The 23,860-nt window shown below is 37.9% G+C and overlaps 1 protein-coding gene across 4 annotated transcripts in view; it reads right to left on the bottom strand.

Moving 5' to 3' along the window:
* Positions 1-23,860, bottom strand: part of cadm2a (cell adhesion molecule 2a) — a 679,060-nt gene that overhangs the window by 20,227 nt on the left and 634,973 nt on the right. For all 4 annotated transcript variants that reach the window (XM_065290674.1, XM_065290677.2, XM_065290676.2 and 1 more), the window contains 4 exons: positions 18,022-18,159; positions 4,881-5,042; positions 3,539-3,629; positions 2,832-3,010 (listed from right to left, as the gene is read on the bottom strand). In XM_065290674.1, the coding sequence (XP_065146746.1) occupies positions 2,832-3,010; positions 3,539-3,629; positions 4,881-5,042; positions 18,022-18,159 (570 nt within the window). The remainder of the gene's footprint in view (positions 1-2,831; positions 3,011-3,538; positions 3,630-4,880; positions 5,043-18,021; positions 18,160-23,860) is intronic.

Here is a 23,860-nt window from a genome sequence, read left to right as displayed (position 1 = left end):
TGCGTTACTTAGTTACTTTTCATGGAAAGTAATGCTTACGTTATTTTTTTGCGTTACTTTTGCGTTACTTTTTCTTATTTGGCTGAGGCTTGATCTCTTTCAGGCCTTGCAGGTTTTTTTATGATCGCAAAAATGTATAGCTCTTGCCTGCCATCTCCTTTTCTGACTCAAACTGTTCCCGCTCAGGTGCACAGAGTGCTTAATTCTACGTTAATATGTTCAGTTTAATTCAGTACATTATTTTATTTTTAAATTGAATTCATAAAACTGAAAAGTAACTCGCATTACTTTTTTAAAAAAGTAACTCAAATATTAATGTCTACATTTATATAGTAAAGTGTTACTTTACTCGTTACTTCAGAAAAGTAATATTATTGCGTAAAAAGTATTTTAATTTTTTTTGAAGTATAATCAGAAAGTACTTTCTTACAACAATGCATGGACAATTTGGTGTCTTGATTATTCAAGGAGATGGTGATTTAATAAAGTGTTATTACCTATTCAAACACTGTAGATACTATTGGCCTGCTCTAATATCTTATTTAAATGTCATGGCCCATTTTTAATTAAGGGTGAGATTTGAAAATAATATTGACTATACCTTTCTCAAGTACCTGACTGACATGGCAGCCCTCCGCGTGGAATATCAAGTGACTGGCTGCATATTGAACGAGATATTTTAAGTTAAATAAGAAAAAAATACGTTCTGGTAATGAAGGACAGCGCCCATTATATCGTTCTGATTTTGCGCTAATCACTGGTTGAAGGACTGCATCATGTTTTGCCATTTAGAAAGACAGTAATTAATTCAGACAAGGTGCTTTATATTTGTGACACCCAATTAGCTTTTTATTCCTACAGAGAAGGTGTCAGTTTTATTACATCAACATCATTAAGAGCTTTGGTTCTCCTTGTTGTTACAGAGTCTTGACATTTCAATGAGCCAATGGCTGGACCCCTACACTGCACCATAACGGCTAATTAAATCTTCTTAAGATGCCCTGGGAGAAGAGACAAAAGCCGACGTAGAAGAACGGAAAGTGAGAAAGAGAAGAAACTTCTGGAACTAAAAGGGTGAGAAAGTGTTTCGGTGCCTGGAGGGCTTCAGAGTCAAGAATGGAAAGAAGGGGAGTGATGGAGAGATGCTGTCTGCCTCTTCCTCTCCATGCCCACAGTCATATCCGTCCTGTGCCTGTGAGCGTATCCGCACAGCTGCCTCTGATGAAAGAGATGGCAGATGTGGACGCAGGGTAGCCTCTGAACCTCAGGGTGTGGAGACCCATCAGGCTTTGCTGTTATGTGGGTAGTGCAACTCGATCACTTTAAAATAAGTCATGGAGGATGTGGTTTGGAGAGAGTGGGGTAAGCTGTGTCGCCCTTTACTTAAGGTGCCCTCTTGGCAAAGAGAAATGGAGGTGAAACTTATATGCCTAATTATATTTCAGGGTGCCCGCTATCCACTGAAATGACAAGAGAGTTACTTTTCAGATTGAATGAACAAAAATGAAATGATCCAGGGACAAATCCTAAACGTTTTGTATTTTCTGGAATCTGTGTAAAGGGCTTTAACTTGTTCCGCCATTGACGAGTTATCTCGTCAATTAAGAGAAAACATTTGCATAAAAAACGTGTTCCTGATGAGGTTTTATGTTCATCTGTAATAGCGCCATTATCCACTAGATGGCGCACTGACCCAATTTATAAAAACTGAAGCAAAACAATTAACTAATTTTAAACTCTGTGTATGTTTTGATAGTAGTTCTGAATCTGGGGCTTAATTTATAAAGCGTGTGTAAGCACAGATTTGATCGTAAAGTGTGCGCAAAAATTCACGGCAATGTCCATATTTATAAAAAAATTTTGACGTGGAAAAGTGAACGCAAAAATTCACAGCAAAGTCATATTTATAAAAACTGTTTTTAAAGTGGAAAAGTGATTAGCGCCACGTCAGGGTCTGAGCAGACCTACGCACTTTTGCTTATCCGATTGCTGCAGGTTTTTGGAAATAAAAGCCATTCTTGCCGCTCGTACAGGATTTAAACATTGACAAGCGTTTTTTTATTAGTCTATGACATTATTTAGGCATCGTTTAAAGGCGGAGATCTGAAACTGCTCGGCTGTGCAAAAGTTTAAGTTAATTTGCGATTTATAGCCTTTTCTGCATGTATACGTTCGGTTTATGAATCACACGTACGCATTTTTAATAAATGATTGTAAGATCAAATGTAGAATGGTTTTACGCAGCATTTTATAAATGGGGCCCCTGATCTCTAACAAAATTCCTTCACAAAAATGCAATTATTTTAGCTTTTTGCTATTTTTAATTTTTTAATAAAAATACCCATATTTAAGAGTTTATAAGCAGTGGAAAAAAATATAGATAGGATGAAAAGTTTTTTTTCCCGTTATTTTTGTTTGTTTATTGTTTGTTTGAAAGCAGAGGGTCTGTTCTTTCACTTGATATATTTGTATGTTTATATATTTATAGAAGAAATTTTCCTGGGAGGCATTTTGTGAAAATCGCAAAAAATGCTGGTGGGCAACTTTTTTTAAAAAAAAAAGGCTGGCGGGGAATGAGTTAAAGTGTAGTTTATCCACTGACACATCTTACCCCAATCACTCCAACACATTTTTTCCCTTTAGAGACAATTATAGATTTTCATAAAATGAATGTATACGTCAAACCAACAAACTTTCGCTTTCAAAGCCTTCAAAACAGCAGGGTAGAAACACTGTCGTTTGATTAGCCGAACATGCAGATGCTTTCCGAGACAACAGCAAGAGCTCTGTTAGCACAACAGAGATGTTAATGTAATACATCTGTCACTCACCATAAACAAACAGCACATATTCAGCGTGATTGGTGCCCAGATGATTGCTGGCTTCACAGCGGTAGGTGCCGTTGTCTGTTTTGTTCAGTGACGTGAAGGTAAGTTCTCGTCCTTCAACGATCATGCGGTCCAGATCTGGCAGTTCACCTCCATCTTTAGTCCAGAGCACTGGATCTGGCCTGAACAAACGACATTGACCTTTAGCTTCGAATAATGTACAAATGTAGTCAGTGTTCTTCTATAGCTTAATGAAGCTAATGCAAAAATCAATGAAAGGACAACATGTGCCATAAAGCTACAACAGCGCCTTTGACACGTTTCCAATTTTTACGTATTATTTACTGATCTTTAGAAAAGTCTTTAGAAAAGCAAGATTACATACAAAATGCCTAAAAGCTACTTACATTTAGATTTTCAGTGATCTCAATTTTTTTTTCTTCAAATAAACTATTATTTGGGCTTATTTTGTAAGTAGTGTTGTGATTCTAAGTGCTTCAGTTTCCTCCAATTTATGTTTATATATTCCTAGCTGTTTAATTTCAACAGAATCCCATTCAAATCATCACATTAATTCAAGTATGATGGTTAGGAGGCACTAGCCGTAGGCCTGCCCACAGGGCCATTCCCTACTTGGTGAAATGAATCTTCCCAAAGCTCTTTGCAAACATTATAATTCGTCAAAATGCCAATAAACTGCGGATGCTTACGATGGATTTCCTTTGGATACACATTCCAGTTTCAGGTACTGTCCCTCCTGTGGGATGGTTAAGGAGTGTTTGATCTCCACACGTGGTGCATCTGTGAGACAGACAGAAAGCAATGAATATTTATTAAATCTGAGGGTAACTTTATGATTTTTTACTGTAATAATCAAGAATAATCTTTTGCATGCATGACATATTTTATGCATACCATATCAGGGCTCGAGACTAACATTTTTCACTGGTTGCACTGGTGCGCCTAACTTTTTTTCTTAGGTGCACCAGAACAAAAGTTAGGTGCACCCAAAATTTTGACCACATCGCATTTAACTCCACAGTTTTACAAGCACCCAAAGAGTTCTTTATTTACATTAATTCAAAGTTACTGTGAGTTTAAATGTACTTACCTCAAAAAAACTATAAAGCATTAAAAAGCGTTAAGATTTAAGATTCAGTTTTTGACCTTTATTTTATTCAGAAAATCCTATAATGACAGTAATGTTTGAGTTATAAATTTGTATTTATGGAGGGAGACTTTCAGAGACAGAGAGTTGTAGAGACTTTTAATCCGTCGAACGGCTGGTCGCACTGGTGCGACCTAATATTTTTTTAAGGTGCACCATTGAAAAATTAGGGCACATGTGCGACCGAATTGGTCGCACTTTCGAGCCCTGCATATGATTTGCAGGGCATTCAGATTTAGATGTATCTAATTGTATTTAAGGTATTAACTCTTTCCACGCCACTGACGATTTAACTTGTCAATTAAGAGAAAACGATTCCCTGCCATTGACGAATATTTCCACCAATCCATATTTCTGCTATTATCCACCAGGTGGTGCTCTTACCCAACTTATAAAACCCTGAAGTATTCCCTTAGGGCAAACAGTTCAAGCTCTTTGTATGTTTTCGCTCTGAATCTGATCTCTATCAAAAGTCTTTTCACAAAAATGTAATTATCTCAGCTTTTTGTAAAAAATTTGTATTTTTGAAGAAATATTTGAGAGGTCATAAAAAGAGAATAAATCAATGTAGGATGAAAAAGGTTTTTTTTTGTTTGAAAACAGAGGCTCTGTTTTTTAATTTGATATATTATTGTATGTTTATATATTTAAAGAAGAACATTTTCTGAAAGCCATTTAACTTTTGTGAAAATGATAAATAATGCTGACGCCGGCTGGCAACTTTTTTTTAAAAACGCTGGGGGGGAAAAAGTTAACGTGTTTTACTTGATGCGTAACTATTTATTAAAAATGACATGAACATGTTTTAAAAGGTATGAAAAGGTCTATAGTAAGGAATATGGATAATTTTATCACAAGATGAGTCAAGGCCCTGCTGTACTTACAGTGAACCTCCAACACCTCTGTGGTCTGCTGTGGCGTAGCTGTCAGGGCCACATGGTCCACTTTACAGGTATAAGCCACGCCATCATCATTTCTGTCCACCTGGAGCTTTAGGGAACTCTTTACCGTGAACGTCCTGCCACTGGCATTTACCTCTTTGGCACCTGGGAAAAGCAGGTAAGAGTGACATTGACATTTGCTGAATAACAAAGATGAAACTGTTTCAAATCTCTTCACACTTTACAAAGTTACAGTCAGAATTTGAAGTATTGTTGAATGCACCGGTTCTGAAGCAGAACGATGCAGCTTTCTTTTTAAAAAAATTCTTTCAATAGAAAAATTTAGTTGAAGTGAAGGCGGTGTTGGGTTGCATTCATTATTTCCAGTCACTGACGCATATCAGCGTGTTTGGAACGCTCTTGAAATCTGCCTCGATCTTTTCAAACATCCAAAACTGTATAAAACTTTGAAAATCTGACTCTTATAAAGTTGAGTCCCGATTTTGCTGAATGTGTCATGGAAAATAAGCTTCAAAGTTATTTCCTCCTGTGTTTTTTGTGATGGGTTCATTTTATGTGTTTATAAAATGGAAAGCTTCTTAATTATGTTAAAGTTTTGATGTATAGTATTGTGGGTGAGACATTTATCAAAGGTTTCTCCTTTCTCATATACAAATGCTTAAAAACTCCATTAGTAGAACAACAGATTGGGTTTTGTTTTGTTTCACGCTAATGGATTTTACATTTATAAGCTTATGCACATGACTCTGTCTATAGATGCACTTACAATACAATACAAACTTAAGCCTATTAATTTATCACATTTCGGAGTAGCATGTTAACATACATTTAATATTTCTATTGCATATTATTATCATTGCATGAGTTGGATAATACGAACATGCACTTTTTATACATTAAAGGGGACTTTTCCATGTTTAAGGGCTATAATTTGGTCTCCAGTGCTTCTATCAAACTTGAAAATGTGTAAAAGATCAACCCAGTAACTTAGTTTTGGTAAACCATTCTCTGCAAGCATATGAAAAAATACAGCGGGGAAATTCTAAGTGGGCTATTGACACAAAATTTCCACCAGATAGAGCCATCAAGCCAAATGTTAAATTAATACAATGAAATCAGAACATTTAAGTATACAAATTGAGTCATAATAAATAAAATGAAATGACACAGGGAATAAGTATTGAACACAAAGTTACATGACAGAAAGTTACAGTCAAAAGTCATTTCACTTTATTTATTATGATTCAACTTGTATACTTAAATGTTCTGATTTCTTTCTATGAATTCAATATTTGGCTTGATGGCTACATCTGGTGGAAATTTTGTGTCAATAGCCCACTTAGAAATCCCCTTACTGCTAAAAATGCTTACGGTGTCAAATACTTATTTTCCCCGCTGTGGCTTATTAAAATCCAGCTCCCCTTTGATGCATTTTTCGTTTTTGTGCAGCATCAGATGTTATTTTTTCCCCTTCATTTATGGAGATTATGCAGATCCATGAAACCTTATTATTATGCATTCTTGATTGTTGGTGATTTTTCCTTTTGCAAAGAGGTAAAATTTGTCATTTTTACCGTTGATCACCATGTGGCACCATTAACCCTTTAGTAGGCCTGTGCAAAAAACAAAGCTTAATTTCTGGTTTGCACATTAAATAATATGGAGTATATTCCAACCCTGCTCTTATTTAACACGTCAAAACAACTGGATTAACACAGAATGCAAACCATTTCTCGTTCACTCGCCGATTTACAGTTGTAGATTCAAAGACAAGTAGCCTACCACATACAAAATTTCATTTCCTGTGAAACTTTAAGATGGAGGTCCAGCTGAATTCCTTGCAATTCTTTCCTATAAATATCATCTTACATTCTTTCTAGACTTCTCTCTCTCTCTCTCTTTCCATTTGCTCTCCTCAACGTTCTCTGCTCACAGCATAGCTCCTGCTATCACTGCCAAGCTGTCAATCATTTTCCTCTGGGGGTGTCGCCACCCGCTCAGGAGCATCTGAGCATGCAGAAGATATCATTTAGGAAACAGAACACACACACTGAGACCCACATAGACATATACACACACATACACATCCATACACCGAGGAAGGTCCAGTTAATGTGCATTCGTACTCCTGGGATACTTATGAGATACAGGGTATTACGGGGTGTATTTTTTCTGGATGTATAACAAACAAACAAACAGTTAGTCTGTTCATAAACGCGTTCAGATGAATAACACTCTCTATGGCTGTGAATAGGGCAAGACATGCTTTGTTTGAGAGCAGAGAAACACTCTTAGCAATTAGATGTGGAAGTGAGATGGAAGATTGTTCATGCTTGGAGTTTATATGAAGATTCACAGCATGCTTTAAAAGTTTCTTTAGATCAAGCTCATGTGGTTTTGAAAGGAATTTTTAGTTCATTGTAAAGGTGTCTAAATCAATGATTTGTTTTTCTTTAGTCTATCTATCTATCATACGTTTGTTCGTTCAACTATCCACCCATTCATTCATCCATTATGACAAAACAAGCAAAGAGGATTTATCAGCACTGTCTACTTTCATTGTCTCCCAAAGTTACAAAGATGAGTGGGTGAGCGAGGAGAGATTTGCCAGCAGACAGAATTGGAATTAAGGTCAGCATGTTTTACATTAATATTTATGAAGGCAAACCAGTAATAGAAACATTATCGCAGATCCACACTCACTCACGTACACAACCGCACACATGCAAAATTAAATACAGCGTTAAAACTGCTTCTAATCTTCATTAGACACACATTGGCATGTGTAATTACAATTTAAAGTGATGCAATTTAACGTGTAATAGCAAATTACGTTTTAAAGACCAGAAGTTGTGCTCTTTTTCTGAAATTTGACCGTTTTCCTGGAGCTCTGTGAAAGCCACGGCATATGGTGAGCCCAAAGAGCAACTAAGAACAGGAAAGAATGAAACGTGGGGAGAGATTAGCATTTCATTTCAGCGGTGAGTGGTTCAGAATTCAAATGCTGTTTTCTACCTAAAAGAAGAAAACAACAGGATGCACAAAGGTGTGCAGCTCATCTTCATCGCCACCATCGCAGCTTGCGAACCCATTAGAAAGAGTGAGAGAAGGATATGAAAATGAAACCAGACTGATGGAGAAAGAGAAAGACTGAGAGAGAACCAATTGTTCTTTATCGCCATAAACTGCTTTTAGGCTAAACACAGTGGTCTTTCCAAGTGGCTAGATGGATGTTTATATGTGTATTTGACTCAAGATGGCTGTTGGCTGTGCGTTTGCATTTTGAAAGCATGAATTCCTTCACAAAAACTGACGGTTTATATTTATTTATGCACCGCTATTCTCCTGCCTGTGGTGAGATACTCCCGAGTTTCTCAAAATGCGAGTGGAGCTCAAAGTGAGCGCCTCATCGTGCATCTCATCTGTCTAACGCTAATCCTAATATCCCAGAGACATGTGAAGTGATAACAACAATATTATTCCAACAAACGCCTCCCGATCCCCTCTAAAATTGGAATAAATATCAGTTATTCCTCTCTAACGGTTCGCTGTCTGTTCGAATATCCTTTATAACTGGTCAGTGTGGGTTTCAACGTAAAATTTTTCTTCTGGTGCTGTGCAATTTTATCTCTCTAATCCACGCAAACAGTCTTTCCCCTGCCAGCTCTCTCACTAGGGGTCAAACGCGACAGGCTGAAATGGGATTTGTTGATGCAATTGTCTGAGCCTGGTTGGAATTAATGATCTTGTACAGACACACACATAGACGCACATCAATCAACAGACCGCCTGACTGCTGACAGTGTGATCATATCCACTGTGCAACTGCACATTCACAGAATAAACAGTTTTGGCAGTGCCGTTTCTACAGACTCAATACAGTGACTGGAACACAGTCAAAAGCCCCACCAACAGCATTCTGTCAAAAGCTATGCACAAAGCAATCTATTAAAAGCCCCACTCATTAAATGTTTAGAAGATCCAAAATGTTCCCAAACCCAGCCCAGTAAAATTGTAAATTCCACAAATGGTAATCTGTTAGAAGATACACCCAATAACATGCCAGATTACCTGCCATACAGTAATATGACAGAAGCTCCGCCCATCATAATCTATTTGAAGCCCCACTCCTTTATCAGTTTGTAATCTGTCAGATGACCCGCTAATTCATCTGTTAGTAGCCCCACCTACGGTAGTCTTACAGATGACCTGCTCCCTCATCTGTTGGTAGCCCCGCCCACAGTAATCTGTCTGAAGCCCCACTTATTCATCTGTTTGTAGGCCTGCCCACAGTAATCTCTCTGATGACCCGCTCATTCATCTGTTTGTAGCCCCACCCACAGTAGCCTAATCTGTCAGATGACCCGGTCTTCATCTGTTTGTAGCCCCGCCCACAGTAATCTGTCAGATGTCCCGTTCTTCATCTGTTTGTAGCCCCGCCCACAGTAATCTGTCAGATGACCCGCTCATTCATCTGTTTGTAGCCCCGCCCACAGTAGCCTAATCTGTCAGATGACCCGCTCCTTCATCTGTTAGTAGCCCCGTCCACAGTAATCTGTCAGAAGACCAGCTCATTCATCTGTTAGTAGCCCCGCCCACAGTAATATGTCAGAAGACCCGCTCATTCATCTGTTAGTAGCCCCGCCCACAGTAATCTGTCAGATGACCCGCTCATTCATCTGTTAGTAGCCCCGTCCACAGTAATCTGTCAGATGACCCGTTCATTCATCTGTTTGTAGCCCCGCCCACAGTAGCCTAATCTGTCAGATGACCTGGTCTTCATCTGTTTGTAGCCCCACCCAAAGTAATCTGTCAGATGACCTGCTCATTCATCTGTTTAAAAGGCCTGTCCACAGTAATATGTCTGATGACCCACTTATTCAACTGTTTGTAGCCCCACCCACAATAATCTGTCAGATGACCCGCTTCTCATCTGTTAGTTGCCCCGCCCACAGTAATCTGTCAGAAGACCAGCTCATTCATCTGTTAGTAGCCCCGCTTACAGTAATCTGTCAGATGACCCACTCATTCATCTGTTAGTAGCCCCGCCCACAGTAATCTGTCAGATGACCCGCTCATTCATCTGTTAGTAGCCCCGCCCACAGTAATCTGTCAGATGACCCGCTCATTCATCTGTTAGTAGCCCCGCCCACAGTAATCTGTCAGAAGACCCGCTCATTCATCTGTTAGTAGCCCCGCCCACAGTAATCTGTCAGATGACCCGCTCATTCATCTGTTTGTAGCCCCGCCCACAGTAATCTGTCAGAAGACCCGCTCATTTATCTGTTAGTAGCCCCGCCCACAGTAATCTGTCAGAAGTGCTGCTCATCCATCTGTTAGTTGCCCCGCCCACAGTAATCTGTCAGAAGGCCAGCTCATTCATCTGTTAGTAGCCCCGCCCACAGTAATCTGTCAGAAGACTCGCTCATTCATCTGTTAGTAGCCCCGCCCACAGTAATCTGTCAGAAGTGCTGCTCATCCATCTGTTAGTTGCCCCGCCCACAGTAATCTGTCAGAAGGCCAGCTCATTCATCTGTTAGTAGCCCCGCCCACAGTAATCTGTCAGAAGACTCGCTCATTCATCTGTTAGTAGCCCCGCCCACAGTAATCTGTCAGAAGACCAGCTCATTCATCTGTTAGTAGCCCCGCCCACAGTAATCTGTCAGAAGACCCGCTCATTCATCTGTTAGTAGCCCCGCCCACAGTAATCTGTCAGAAGACCAGCTCATTCATCTGTTAGTAGCCCCGCCCACAGTAATATGTCAGAAGACCCGCTCATTCATCTGTTAGTAGCCCCGCCCACAGTAATCTGTCAGATGACCCGCTCATTCATCTGTTAGTAGCCCCGCCCACAGTAATCTGTCAGATGACCCGCTCATTCATCTGTTAGTAGCCCCGCCCACAGTAATCTGTCAGATGACCCGCTCATTCATCTGTTTGTAGCCCCGCCCACAGTAATCTGATTTTGTTCTTGATTAGCTCCATTTTACATTTTTACTGTCATTCTGATCAAATACAAACAAGGAAAAATGCACTGTCAGAATGACCTTCTCTCTGTACGCGTGTTATAGATTAGCCAGCTCGTGTGCTGCTGTGAAGTTGAACTCTGATTCCCGGCCCCCGCAGGCAGGATGAAAGAGAAAGCTTAAACATCGAGAATCATCGTGTGACTCAGTGGTTGCTGCTGGTCTCGTAAGCAGAGCAGAACTTTTTCTTTTCTATCGTCATTACACCCTCTCTCTCTCTTGTTTGGCAGTGAGCTTTTATCTAGACACCTGGATGCTTGTTATTTTCACTTACCATAGCTCAGCAGATGTTTTGTATGTGTGAGGAGCAAGATGAATGAATTTGCATTTTACACTCTCTTCTTAGGTCCACATACAATGTTAGTCAAGGTTTCCAAGCAGTTAGAATTTAGTTAAGTATTTGAGCATTTTAACATTGTAGGCTATGCAAAAAGGCAAGGAAATTCTATGTTTACATGTCACAACTTATTCTGTTTTCAAAATTGTGGCCACATATAGAAGTGATAATTAAATAATTAAAATATGGTCTTTGCCACTTTGTATTCAGCGAGAAGCAACGAGAGTTTTGAGACGGTCCCTGGAGGACAAAGAAAAGGAACAGGACAATCTTTCTTTCTTTCATCAACTCTGAAGATTTTCCTGTCAGCTAATCTGTTACATGTTCTCATAGTTCTTCTCAGGGGAGTTATCCTCCCTAAGGGAGGTCTAGGGATGGATTCGCACCCTCCCTTATTATCCCGGGGGAACAAGACGAAAAATATTCACACTCTCTAAAAACCACACAGCGCAGATGACACAAATAGGGCAAATAAAAAGTACTCAAAAAGCACGTCTTAACGTATGTATAAACGGGCGTAAGACTTAAGAAGAGGTGCTGTGTCACAGTTTTGGGATGAAGGCTGATGGAAAATGTCGTTATGGGCCATGTTTTATTCATGCTGCTGCCGAGACACGGGAGACATTTTAGAATTCCATTTTTAATGACTATTGATTGATCGCTCTCAATATGATGTAAAAAGCTATGGGGGAAAGAAGCCTGTGCACATGCTACTGTACCTGCAAATAGATGTCTACATTGACTTATGTATACTGTACTGTAAAATCAAAGAACATGGAAAAAAGTTTGGGGATTTTAAAGGTTTTAAAACAATATTGATATAAAATGATATAAATAATACAAAATATTTTAGATTCTAAACTATTTGTACATTGTAAAAAAGCACCATGACGTTAAAACTATTTGGTTTTGCAAGTCAATTCAACCTAATATTTTACGTTTTGATAAGTTGACAAAACAAAGTTAACTTTGTTAATAAAAAAAAAGGGAAAAATATATATTGATCTGACATAATTTTTAGGTAACTATTTAAAGGTACAGTACACTCTCAAAAATAAAGGTACAAAACTGTACCTTTTCTGTCACTGGGGCTGTACCCTTTCAAAAAGTACAGCTTTGCACCTAAGGATTTCATTTAAGTACATCAGAGGTACATACTGGGACCAAAGAGAGCTTATAAGTACCTCAAAAATACATATTAGTATTTCAAAGGTACATACTGGTACTAAAAATGTACATATCTGTACCTAATGGTCCATACAATTACCTTCTTAAAGGGTGCTTCCCCACTGACAGCTAGGGTACATATTTTGACTTTTTTCTAACAATGTAGGCCTAAAGGTATGGTACAGTTTTGTACCTTTATTTCTTTATTTCCGTTAAGGAGGGTTCATTGTTGAAGTTTAAAACTATTGGATATGCCCAGAGTCACTCAGGATCTGCCAAAGCCAATCGCTAACATGTGGTCGTGACATATTATGCACCGAAACCGTCCGGAAACAACAAGTCAGAATAATCAGACAAACAAAAGTTAGCAAACCTGGTTCTTGCTCCGGCTTTAACTTCTGTATATACGGCAGTTTTGCAACAACGGACCGAATAGCTTTTCTCAGGTCTTTCTCCGCTGCCATTACTGAACTACAACTCAAACTGACGCACGACCTCAACGTCATCGTTCTTAGCCACCCCAATCTGTTTGCTGATTGGTCCTGCAGATTTTTGCAGGAGAAAACGAAACTCTATAGAGCCATCCCAGACGTACTGCTGAAGCGAAATGAAAAATAAGCGGAAGCACGTAGGAGGGCGGAGCCAGGTTAAAGCTTAGGTAGCTGCCACATGACAAACATGTCGTCGTCTAAGACAACGTAGGGACGAAATGCACTCTGTATTCGTAAAAAGTGATAATTTGGATCAATTTTAAAAATTACTTCAATTGGTAACACCGTAAAAATTTACATACGTACTTTTAAAGGTGTTAACAATTGAAGTAATTTTTTAAGTTGATCCAACTTTTGACAGTGAACAGTTAGAAACATTACAGCAACTTTTAAGGAAACCTGCGGTGTATGTATATAAAAACATACAGTTCATTATGTCAGGTGTTTATACACTTCAAACAATATAGTTATGTTTATTATATTGCATTTATGTCGAGAGAGAGAGAGAGAGAGAGAGAGAGAGAGAGAGAGAGAGAGAGAGAGAGAGAGAGAGAGAGAGAGAGAGAGAGAGAGAGAGAGAGAGAGAGAGAGAGAGAGAGAGAGAGAGAGAGAGAGAGAGAGAGAGAGAGAGAGAGAGAGAGAGAGAGAGAGAGAGAGAGAGAGAGAGAGAGAGAGAGAGAGAGAGAGGCATGTGATATTGTGTGAGGTAGAGATATTGGATTCCATTATAGCTGTCAATTTCACACACACACAAACATACACCATCTTGGGCACAGCATTCTCGGAGGGAGAAAGTGTGAGGTGTTCTGCTTCCTGCGGACCATTGCAAATTTAATACCAGGCTGAATGTCGCCACAGTCCCAAAGATCCCACAATAATGCGACTGCTATTCCCAGTCCAGGGTTCCAAAATAAACACGTTTATCACAGTTCAACCTCACGCCGCATTGAAGAGGTGCAGAAAACAACAATGACAACAGCTGCCACTGCTTGCAAACATGCCGATGCATACACCACAAACACAGAGGCGGACAGTCACGTCTACTATATATATGTATATGAAAACAGCCGACCAATCAGAATGAGTGGCGCCGCAAAGCAATATCCTTTAGTTTACTTACACCGATCTGTCACAAAGCCTAGACAAAGAAAATCGAGACGACGATCTGACAATTCAAAAAGAGCAACATTGACTGACATTACTCATTTTTTCCTTTCTCTTTTCTATAATGTTTTATGGCATGATAAACATTCTCCGTATTTGTGTGTTTTCATTCATTTCTGATCCACCTTCCCCATGCATCCTTGAAAAGTGCTGTTTTATTGGATTCATCCATCACTGTACACATTCATGATGAAAACATCTAGGACTGACACTTTGCAATCAACTGAGAGCCCATAAACCTCAAGGTTTACGAGACTGTGGACTGGTGGGGCAGAGAGAAACCGCAGTAAACCCCTTCTGAGCTCACGATACTACGTGCTGCATTATCTAAATATATTTACCACATGCTACTTCTCATGAAGACCATCTGCTCACAAACTCATGTAAGGTAACACTTCTTATCCATTTCATTGAGTTTTTGTTCGTTGGTAGCTGACTAAACATCGTAAAGCGAATAAGGAATCATTACGTTTTGGGGAAATAAATGTATGTCTATACTATAAACAAAACATAGTAAGTGGTTCAATATATTTAGGATCAATTACTTGCCACTTCCTAAAAAGTAGAGTCATTAACAGTTGCGGCTGGTGATTTCTCTTTCGAGGGGCGCGAATTCAATATGTGTTCGTTGCGTCGTGAACCATGTGCATCACGTGTTTTGTCAAAATAAGTGCCTGCTGCATACACGCCAAAAATGTTTATGTTAAAAGAGAAGCTCACGAAGGGCTGTCACAATGATTAAATAATGGTCTCATCGCAATTGTTTGACCTCATCGGAATGATTTCAGATCACCGCAATGATTGCACATCTCTCTAAAAAACACAAGGGGGAGCTGCAGCGCCTGTAAAAAACGAGATATTTTTAAAAGTAATCTGATACTGTGTTATGTGTATAAACATTTACTGACAGATAAACCTTGCAAAAGATTTAATTTAAATAACCACAACGATCTGTGAAAATTATTTCATAAACAAACAAAAAAATGTATGAGAATTAAATGTCAAAGCAATAAACAGGCAATTAATCTTCATAATCGTCACAATTTATTAAACAATTAACCATCAGCCAAATTTCATAATTGTGACAGCCCTACGCTCACGTTCACAAAATATTGCAAGACACTCACTTAACAATAAACTTTGATTACACGTGAGATTAATGGAGTATTTGGCAAACGCGAGCATCACTTTTATCATAAACCCTTTAGACGCGAGTTATTTTGACAAGACCCATGATGCACATAGGTTTACATGACGTGCCAAACACGTATTTTGACATGATGAGCCACACACATGACGGTCTAAATACATGTTGGGACAAGCATTGCCTCGTGCGCCCTCGAAAAAGAAGTCACCGGCCGCCACCGGTCATTAACTCTTTCCTCGCCATTGACGAGTTATCTCATCTATTAAGAAATTTTTTTTGCATAAAAAACATGTTCCTGCTGAATTTTTATGTTAATCTGCAATACCATGATTATCCACTAGTTTATACCCGATTATATTCAATTTATGAAAAAACTGAAGCCAAAACGTTATGTACTAATTTTAAACTCTGTGTATGAGTTTAACAGTTTGACAATCGTTCTGAATCTGATTTTAAAAAAATTCCTTTTCAAAAATGCAATTATATCAGCTTTTTACTATTTTTTTTAAATACCCATATTTAAGAGTTTATAAGCAGAGACATAAATATAGATGATATGAAACTTTTTTCATGTTTTGTTTGTTTGTTTCGGTTTGAAAGCAGAGGGTCTGGTCTTGCATTTGATATATTTGTACGTTTATATATTTTTAGAAGAAAATTTTCCTGGAAGGCATTTTGTGAAACTTTTGTGAAAATCACAAAAAATGCTGGCAGTCACCTTTTAAAAAAATGGCTGGCGGGGAATGAGTTAATAGATACAATTAATACAGTAGAAGCATTAAGTGGAATCTGAATTGAAACCAGATTAATTCAATTTCCTATGACCCATCAGGAACATTTATTGTAAAAACGTGGCCTGTGGTAAGAAACCAATGATGTTTGACGGCATACGAGATCATCAGTCCCCATTTACTTTTCTTTAATGGTAAAACACAGCTGGTCGTTCTCACTAACACCTTCCTTTGTGTTTAATTGAAGGAAAGTCAATGTGGTCCTTGAACAATCTGAGGGTGATGACGACAATTTCATTATTAAGTGAGCTATACAGTTAAAATTCTGAATTACACACAGTAACAATAGAGTTTTGTTTTTTGTATGATGTCGTACCCCTGTTCTTGATTCTCATTATTCTCTTTATAAAAAGAAAAGTTCAAGCTAGGAGCATTGAAACATTACTACATCCTACGACACTTGAAACATGCAAATCATGCCACTTTAAAGTCAAACTCTCTGGAAGTGGAGTTGCAGAGGAAGTGGATACTTCTCAATTTGTCAAGCTTTTCATAATTCCGCATTCAGCAAAATCCGTCAAATATGAGCTTTAACCAAAAGAAAGAAATAAGAGCAGTACCCAAACCCTGCTCTGGAAAGTTTAGCCTCTTATCTGAATCTAGTCAAAGGCTCTCATAATTTTGACTCCAAACTGGATCCTGATTAGACTTCTTATCGGATATCACGTCTGTGGTCAATCCCTCCGGTCATGTGATAAACAGAGGGAATTTGTGAGCGGGGCAGGATTGTCAGAGCTTATTTCATTTCATTAAGGGATCAGCAATGTTTATGATGAGAATGGGGAAATTGTAAGCTGCTTTGTTTAGGATTCTTTTAAGAAACTGATACCTGATCTGCTTGCGTGCGAAACCGAGTTTGCTGTTTTCGCAGATTACTGATCCTATCTTTGTATTCGTTAACAATCACAGTCTCAAGTTAGCTCAGATCTTTCCTTTAATTAACAGTGATTATTTAAAGCCGCCAACAAAACAACAGATGTGTACACAGGATGAAGTGCATTTAATCTTGATGGATGTCGAAAGTGTAGGTGTTTTAGAAAACAAAGCAACTTTCATGTTCGGCTTTTGCATTACTTTATTATTCAGTTCATTTACTTCCATTAAGCAGAAAGTATGGTTCATGCGTCATATTTAAATAGATGTGTATGATATGTTTTCTATAATATCGTCTGTTTTATTTCTAACAATGAGAGTAAATATTGACAAAATAGTCATTTTTGAGTGAGCTACCCCAAAACATGGATGGATCGCTAATGCAATTTCTTGGCGTTTAGGGCACACTTATATTGTCCAGATTGTTTGACTAGTGTCAGGGTTCCCACACCTTAGTTAACTTTCCAGGTCCAATACCCTCAAATTCCAGTGTGTGAGGGTGATAATGCCATAAACGAAAAGCGTTCTGTGTGATCCGCCCCTTTTAAGCGTGTTTTAATTTAATTTACTTAAGTTTAATTCGGTGATTTATAGGAAAAACAAGCCACCTTTTCAAACAAAGTGATTACAAAAACATGAAAAACTGTTTATTTTTGCTTTATCCTCTGGGGTTCACTCGTTCCTCCCCAAGCTTTCAGTCCACCAGAGACACAATAATCAGTCAGCGTGGGAACCACAGTCTCGTTGCTAATTAGAACCTCTGTATTTTTAGAAGTGCGGCAAACGCGCCGGCACACTCGTGACAGAGGAACTCAAAGCCATCTGCGCTGCGCTCGAAGCAGTGCGAGCTAAATGTCTGCTTAGAGAAATCTTTAATTTCTGCTGGCACTTTCACTTGCTTTCCTCCTGTGATTTCCTGAGGATTTTATATTTTGAACTTATCACCCTTGTCAATAATGAGAAACAACAACAGAAAGATCCTGCACACTATCAATCTTGCAAACTATTTATTAATTAACGTCCCATGACCTTCATCAGGTCTATATTTTGAACTTTAAAACCTTTTTACTGCTTTGTGACATTAGTGTGAGTTCAGTCATTTTTGTCTTTGAACCTGCTTTGCTCACCTTTGATCTCCTTTTCATTCCTGAACCATCGGACATCAGCTGCAGGTTTGCTGCCAGAGGTCACACAGGTCAGCGTGATGAAATCTCCCTCCATTGCAGGCTTAGTGAATCCATTGATCTCTGGTTTCTTAGGCACACCTGAATACAAAGGGACATTGAGAGAAATAAATTGATAGTTAATAGTTTAAACCAGTGGCGAGGCCAGAAATTTTAAACTGAGTGGACCTTGGTAAAATAAGGTGGACCCTCAATTCCTTCTCTCAAATTCCATAATTTTACAAAGTAGTGGTTAAGCAGATTATATTACGTTTTTTTGAGTCATGGATCAAGCAATTTTTGGATCAGCAAAAAAAATGGAAATCAGGAAATCAAAGAACAAATCAAGAAATTGTAAGCATATGAAAATAGAAAAGAACAAAGTTACAATTAAGGAATAACAGTATTTCGGAACAGAAACATAAAATCAAATGAATTAAAACACTTCTTCTTAAAAGTCTTCTTCATTCTATAAATTAACTCTTTAATGGTCTCCACCATTGACAAGTTATCTCGTTAATTAAGAGAAAACATTTGCATAAAAAGTGTTCCTGATGAGGTTATATGTTAATCTGTAATATCACTATTATCCCCTAGTTGGCGCACTTACCCAATTTATAAAAAAACTGATGCAAAAAAGTGTTTACTAATTATAAACTTTGATAATCGTTCTTAATCTGATCTAAAAAAAAAATGCGTCACAAAAATGCAATTTTTCAGCTTTTTGCTACTATTTTTTATTTTAAAAATCTATATATTTTTTGGTTTGTTTATAGTTTGTTTGAAAGCAGAGGGTCTGTTCTTTCATTTGATATATTTGTATGTTTATATATTTTTAGAAGAAAATCACAAAAAAAAATGCTGATGGGCAACTTTTCAAAAAATGGCTGGCGGGGAATGAGTTAAATATAATTAATCTGTTTAAAGCTACAGAAGTCATTTTCCTTTTGTCTTATGCTGATTGATTAACACAATGACACAAACATAAGCAGATTTTTTTGAGGGTATTGCCACTTTAATACCGAATAAGCAAGCACGAATCTGACAAACATCTAATCTCTTTCTGAATTATTTGTATTCACTTTAAGACATAATGATTTGAGTATATATAGTCTGAAAACAGCCCACTTTAACATCTCCTTGCGCTTAAATTGTTTAAAATGGCTTGAAAGATTTAGAAACACATGCAAATGATAAACTTTCTATATAAATAATTATTTATTTCTAAATGATGTGAATTTAAGCGATTAGTATTAATATCATTTATGCATTTATTCTGCTTTACCACAAAAAAATTATGTGTCTCTTCTGACTGGGTGGGCCAGCCGTCAATTGGAGTAGGCAAGTGCCACCCTGGCCCTTATGTAGCCTTGCCACTGATTTACACTTAAGACTTTAAACTTTTATATTTTTATTGACTGCCAATACTGACAACTCCGAAATAATCTAGAAAATGTCTATATTTGACCCAGCCATGGTTTGAAACAACAGAGCACTTTGGGTTGAAACAACGCAGCACAAGTGTTTTAAATTTATGTATTTTAGCAGAGACTTTTATCTAAAGCGACTTAACATTGCATCACAAGATATACATTTTCATCAGCATTTATCATACATTTTTATTGAGCTTTTGCACTGTTAATGGATGGCTCTACCACTTTATATACTGTAAAAAATAATATCATATCAACATATATTTTTTATGTTACTTTAACTCAACAAATTAATTTATAATTCCAACTTGTTTTTTAAGCTAGGTCAACTTATCACAAGTCAAAACTTAAAAAAGTAGGTAAGTAATTTGTTTAAATTTTATGCTATTTTTTACACTGTAGGTTTATTTGAATCCAATAGCTGGAACTGTCGACATATACTAAACTGTGTGTTTAAAACGATTATGCCAAAAAGAGCTGAAAACGAGCAGTCACGCCCTTTAATAGCCATGCCGTTAAACATCTCTGCTGTTGCACGCTAAATTCTTCATACAGTCCAGCTTAAGGTATAAGGGAGAGTTTAATAGAACTAGACTTTGAGATTTTTCATTTATTATGTGCTATCACATATTCCAGTCCTTTTATTTTGCCTGGGGTTTCCTCTCTCATTGAGGTTAATTTGAATTGAGACCCTTTACACATAGTGGTTATTTGACCATATTATTCCAGAGTTTAAAAGTAATAGTGTATCTTAAATAAAATGGAGGTTATGACATACAAAAGATTCATACGGCTTTCACGTCTCTTCACTTTACTTTATGATTTATCGGACAAACTTCTCCGAATCTTTTAAAGTTCCAACTCATCCCGGCTCTTGAGACGCCGAACCTCGAAAGCTTGCGCTGATGTCACGTTTTTCGTCTTTCACATACAGAAGCAATCAGCGTTTCAATCTGATGAAATATTTCGAGCGCACAGGAAATTCTGCGGCCCGCAAATACATTACTGTGTCATGAGCTTCCTTTTCTAGGGTAGCGGACTTAGACAAAGAAAAATCAATAGGGAACATTAGTCAGGAAAATTAGATATTGGGTTCGCTCTGATTGAAGATGAGATCAGACGTTTGGCATTCGGTTCACAGGCCTTATTGCTCCCCTGAGTATGAGGCCTTAATCACATTCCCAAGAAATAAATCACGGCAAAAACAACCACAATGCACTATGAATTAAAAAGCAACAGAGTAAATACATCAGTCATTCCAGAGCAGCTTGACCTATAGCCTTCACTGGACCATGCACAGCTTACTTATATTGTCCTGAAACGACGATAAGCCTAGAGGACGACCAGCTGCATCTTCCGATAGATATGCTTGATGTGAAGTTCAAAAATTTTATTTAATCCCAGTGGTGGTGACTTCTTTTTCAGGGACACACGATGCGAAGCTCACCACAACATGTATGTAGCCCATCACGTGTGTGGCTCGTCATGTAAAAATATGTGTTGTGCACGTCCTATGTGCATCGCATCATGTCAAAATACAAGCCTGCTGCAAAAGCTTAATTGGGGTTTAAGACGCTCACGTTTGAGATACTCGCGTAATATCATGTCAATCTCAAGTGAAGTGTTAAACAATGTTGTGATGTATTTTTACTTCTGTACTTTTTCAGGGTGTTTTTCTTTTGGAAAGTTTGTTGCTACTGTACATTCAAAGACATGACACTACATTTTATATTAAATTGAATTTAATAGCTAATTTTCATAAAAAATGTAGTACGTTTTTACTGTACTTTTTTATATTACTTGAGTTAAAGTTAAAAAAATTAGCTATTTGTACTTAAGTATTAAATGTAATTTTTTAAAAATGTAAAATAGTGAAAGTACAATATTATCGTCACGTTTTATTTTATGCCACCATACGTACTCGTGTACCTACTCATATAACAGTCTTTAAATAGGAAAAAAATTGAAGTGTTTGGTGGCTTCTAAAATCATCCTTGTTTGGATCCTAAGGAATGAATGGTGCTAGGCTAAATGCTAACACATTCACGACGCGCTGTACAAAGATTAAGTGCACGCATTGAAAAAAGATGGGTATGTATTCATTCGTCTAAGCTGAGGTAAGAACATAGTAAAATATAGAAAAATTGTGGTGTTTTCCTTTAACAAGATTTAGATTGTATTTGTATGAATAGGGAACAATGCAATGCATCTATAGAGACAGAGCGCAGCGCGTCATAACCTGAATACCACGCCCACCGGGGGGGACAATCCAACCGTCTCCATTGACTTTTTATTGCGAGATGCTGCCTCCTTGTCATTTCTGGCTTATAACAAAAAACAGAATAACGCCTAAAAGCTGCTGTGTAACAATGTGCACAGCTAACAAGCAAAAAAAACAGAAATAAGTTTTTATAAGCTGTCGACCTCAAAAAACGAGCGTTTAAAGACACAAAAGTGTAAACAGGCAACTTTTCATAGTACTCCTATTAGTAGAACTGCGTCCACTGGGGGAAACGTAGTCGGTGATCCACTTTTTTCTCCTTAAAGGCTGGGTTTTACGGCTCGACAGCTTATAAAAACTTATTTCTGGGTTCTTTGGCTTGTTAGCTTTACATATTGTCACACAGCAGCTTTAAGGCATTATTCTGTTTTATGTTATAAGCCAGAAATGACAAGGAGGCGGCCTCTCGCAATACAAAGTCAATGGAGACGGTTGGATTGTTTTCCCCCCTGTGGGTGTGTTTGGTAAAAGTTTTCCAAAGAAAGACACAAAGCACAGATAATTGAAAAATTTACTTGAAAAGAGTAAAAAAAAATGCCACTACTGTCCATCTACTGTAGATAGTGCCTTTTCATACTTACATTGGACAAATACCTAAAGCAGAATTTTATTTTAAAAGAAATTATTAAGTACATTTTCTCTTTAACAATTTGCATAACAAAAGTAGCAATATATGTAAATAATAAATAAGCATCGCTTATACTGTTACACACAAAGTTGCATATTTTTCCTAGATAGCAATAACAACATGCAAATTAAGTGCATCCATTTATGTATTCACAACGAACATAACGTTAATGCACGCTTGTTGACAAAGAGTGTACAACTGTAATGATTTTAATGGTGTACGGCGACTAATTAAAATGAGCCTGGCTAATTGGGCTCCTAATTAATGCAGAAGTATGGCATTAAGCATTTGTGGGCTGTCACAGATGACATTATGTCTGGTATGCCTGGGACTTGATACAAAGTCTGTTTGACTTTTGATTGACAAAAGTAGGAAAAGTTGATAGAGAGAGAACTAATTAAACTTCTTTCTGTGTCATTTCTCGACACTGTTCTGTGATCATCTGCGCCTTTGTAGAAGGCGACCGGGTGAATCCATTTAATTAAATTCTGATCCCGGCCAAAGTTAGATTTGCGACGCCCCCATCACATTCCGAGGTAAAATTCTAATTATCTAGCAAGAAAAGGCAAATTTTGCTATTTTCTTTTAAGTTGTAAATGTTTCCACATGACGGCTTTAATAAAATCTAATGTGAACCCAATTTGTGCCGACTGCACACGTTTAACAACGTGGCATTGTTTATATGATTTGCAAGACCAAAGGTGAGGCATCAATCTACTGACATTATTATGTCTTATGATATCTGGTTAGGTTTGTAACTAGAACATATATTTAATCATACCTCAAGTAATTGATTCTGATAAGAGGACACAAGTGGTACGCCAGATCAAATTAGATCAGATCAAATATACTTAGAAAGATACAAATCTCAGACATGCCTGCAGACCACCCGCATCCATTCAATGACCATCTAGCAAACAAACCTTACAGGAATGTGCCCACATTTTGGGAATTTAGCTTATTCACCGTATCCCCCATAGTTAGATAAGGCCATACCTTTCTCATCTCCGTGCGTGCTGTAACTATGTCTGACGCAGCCCCTGCTAGCTTAGCTTAGCTTAGCACAAAGACTGGAAGTGAATGGCTCCAGCTAGCAAACTGCTCCCAATAAGTGTCAAAATAACACTAATTTTTTTCTGGCTGTCTCATATGACCTTGTTATTTGTACACAGTGTGACTATACAAATCACAACACATAAATAGGAAAATGTTTGTGTTATTTTGTCACTTATTGGGAGCAGTATGCTAGCTGTAGCATTCACTTCCAGTCTCCGTGCTAAGCTAGCGGGGGCTGTGTCAGACAGAGTTACAGCATGCATGGAGATGAGAAAGGTATGTATGGACTTATCTAACTTTGGGGGATACTGTGAATTAGCTAAATTCCCAAAATGTGGGCATGTTCCTTTAATTATGGTATCTTCAATGTACCCGAGGTCACCTGCACTGCTTAAATTGGTTGGT

The sequence above is a fragment of the Paramisgurnus dabryanus genome, chromosome 10, assembly GCF_030506205.2.
Source record: "Paramisgurnus dabryanus chromosome 10, PD_genome_1.1, whole genome shotgun sequence".
In the NCBI taxonomy this organism is placed as follows: Eukaryota; Metazoa; Chordata; class Actinopteri; order Cypriniformes; family Cobitidae; genus Paramisgurnus; species Paramisgurnus dabryanus.
The sequence above is the reverse complement of the archived record's forward strand: the minus strand, read 5'-3'. Positions and strand labels throughout refer to the sequence as shown.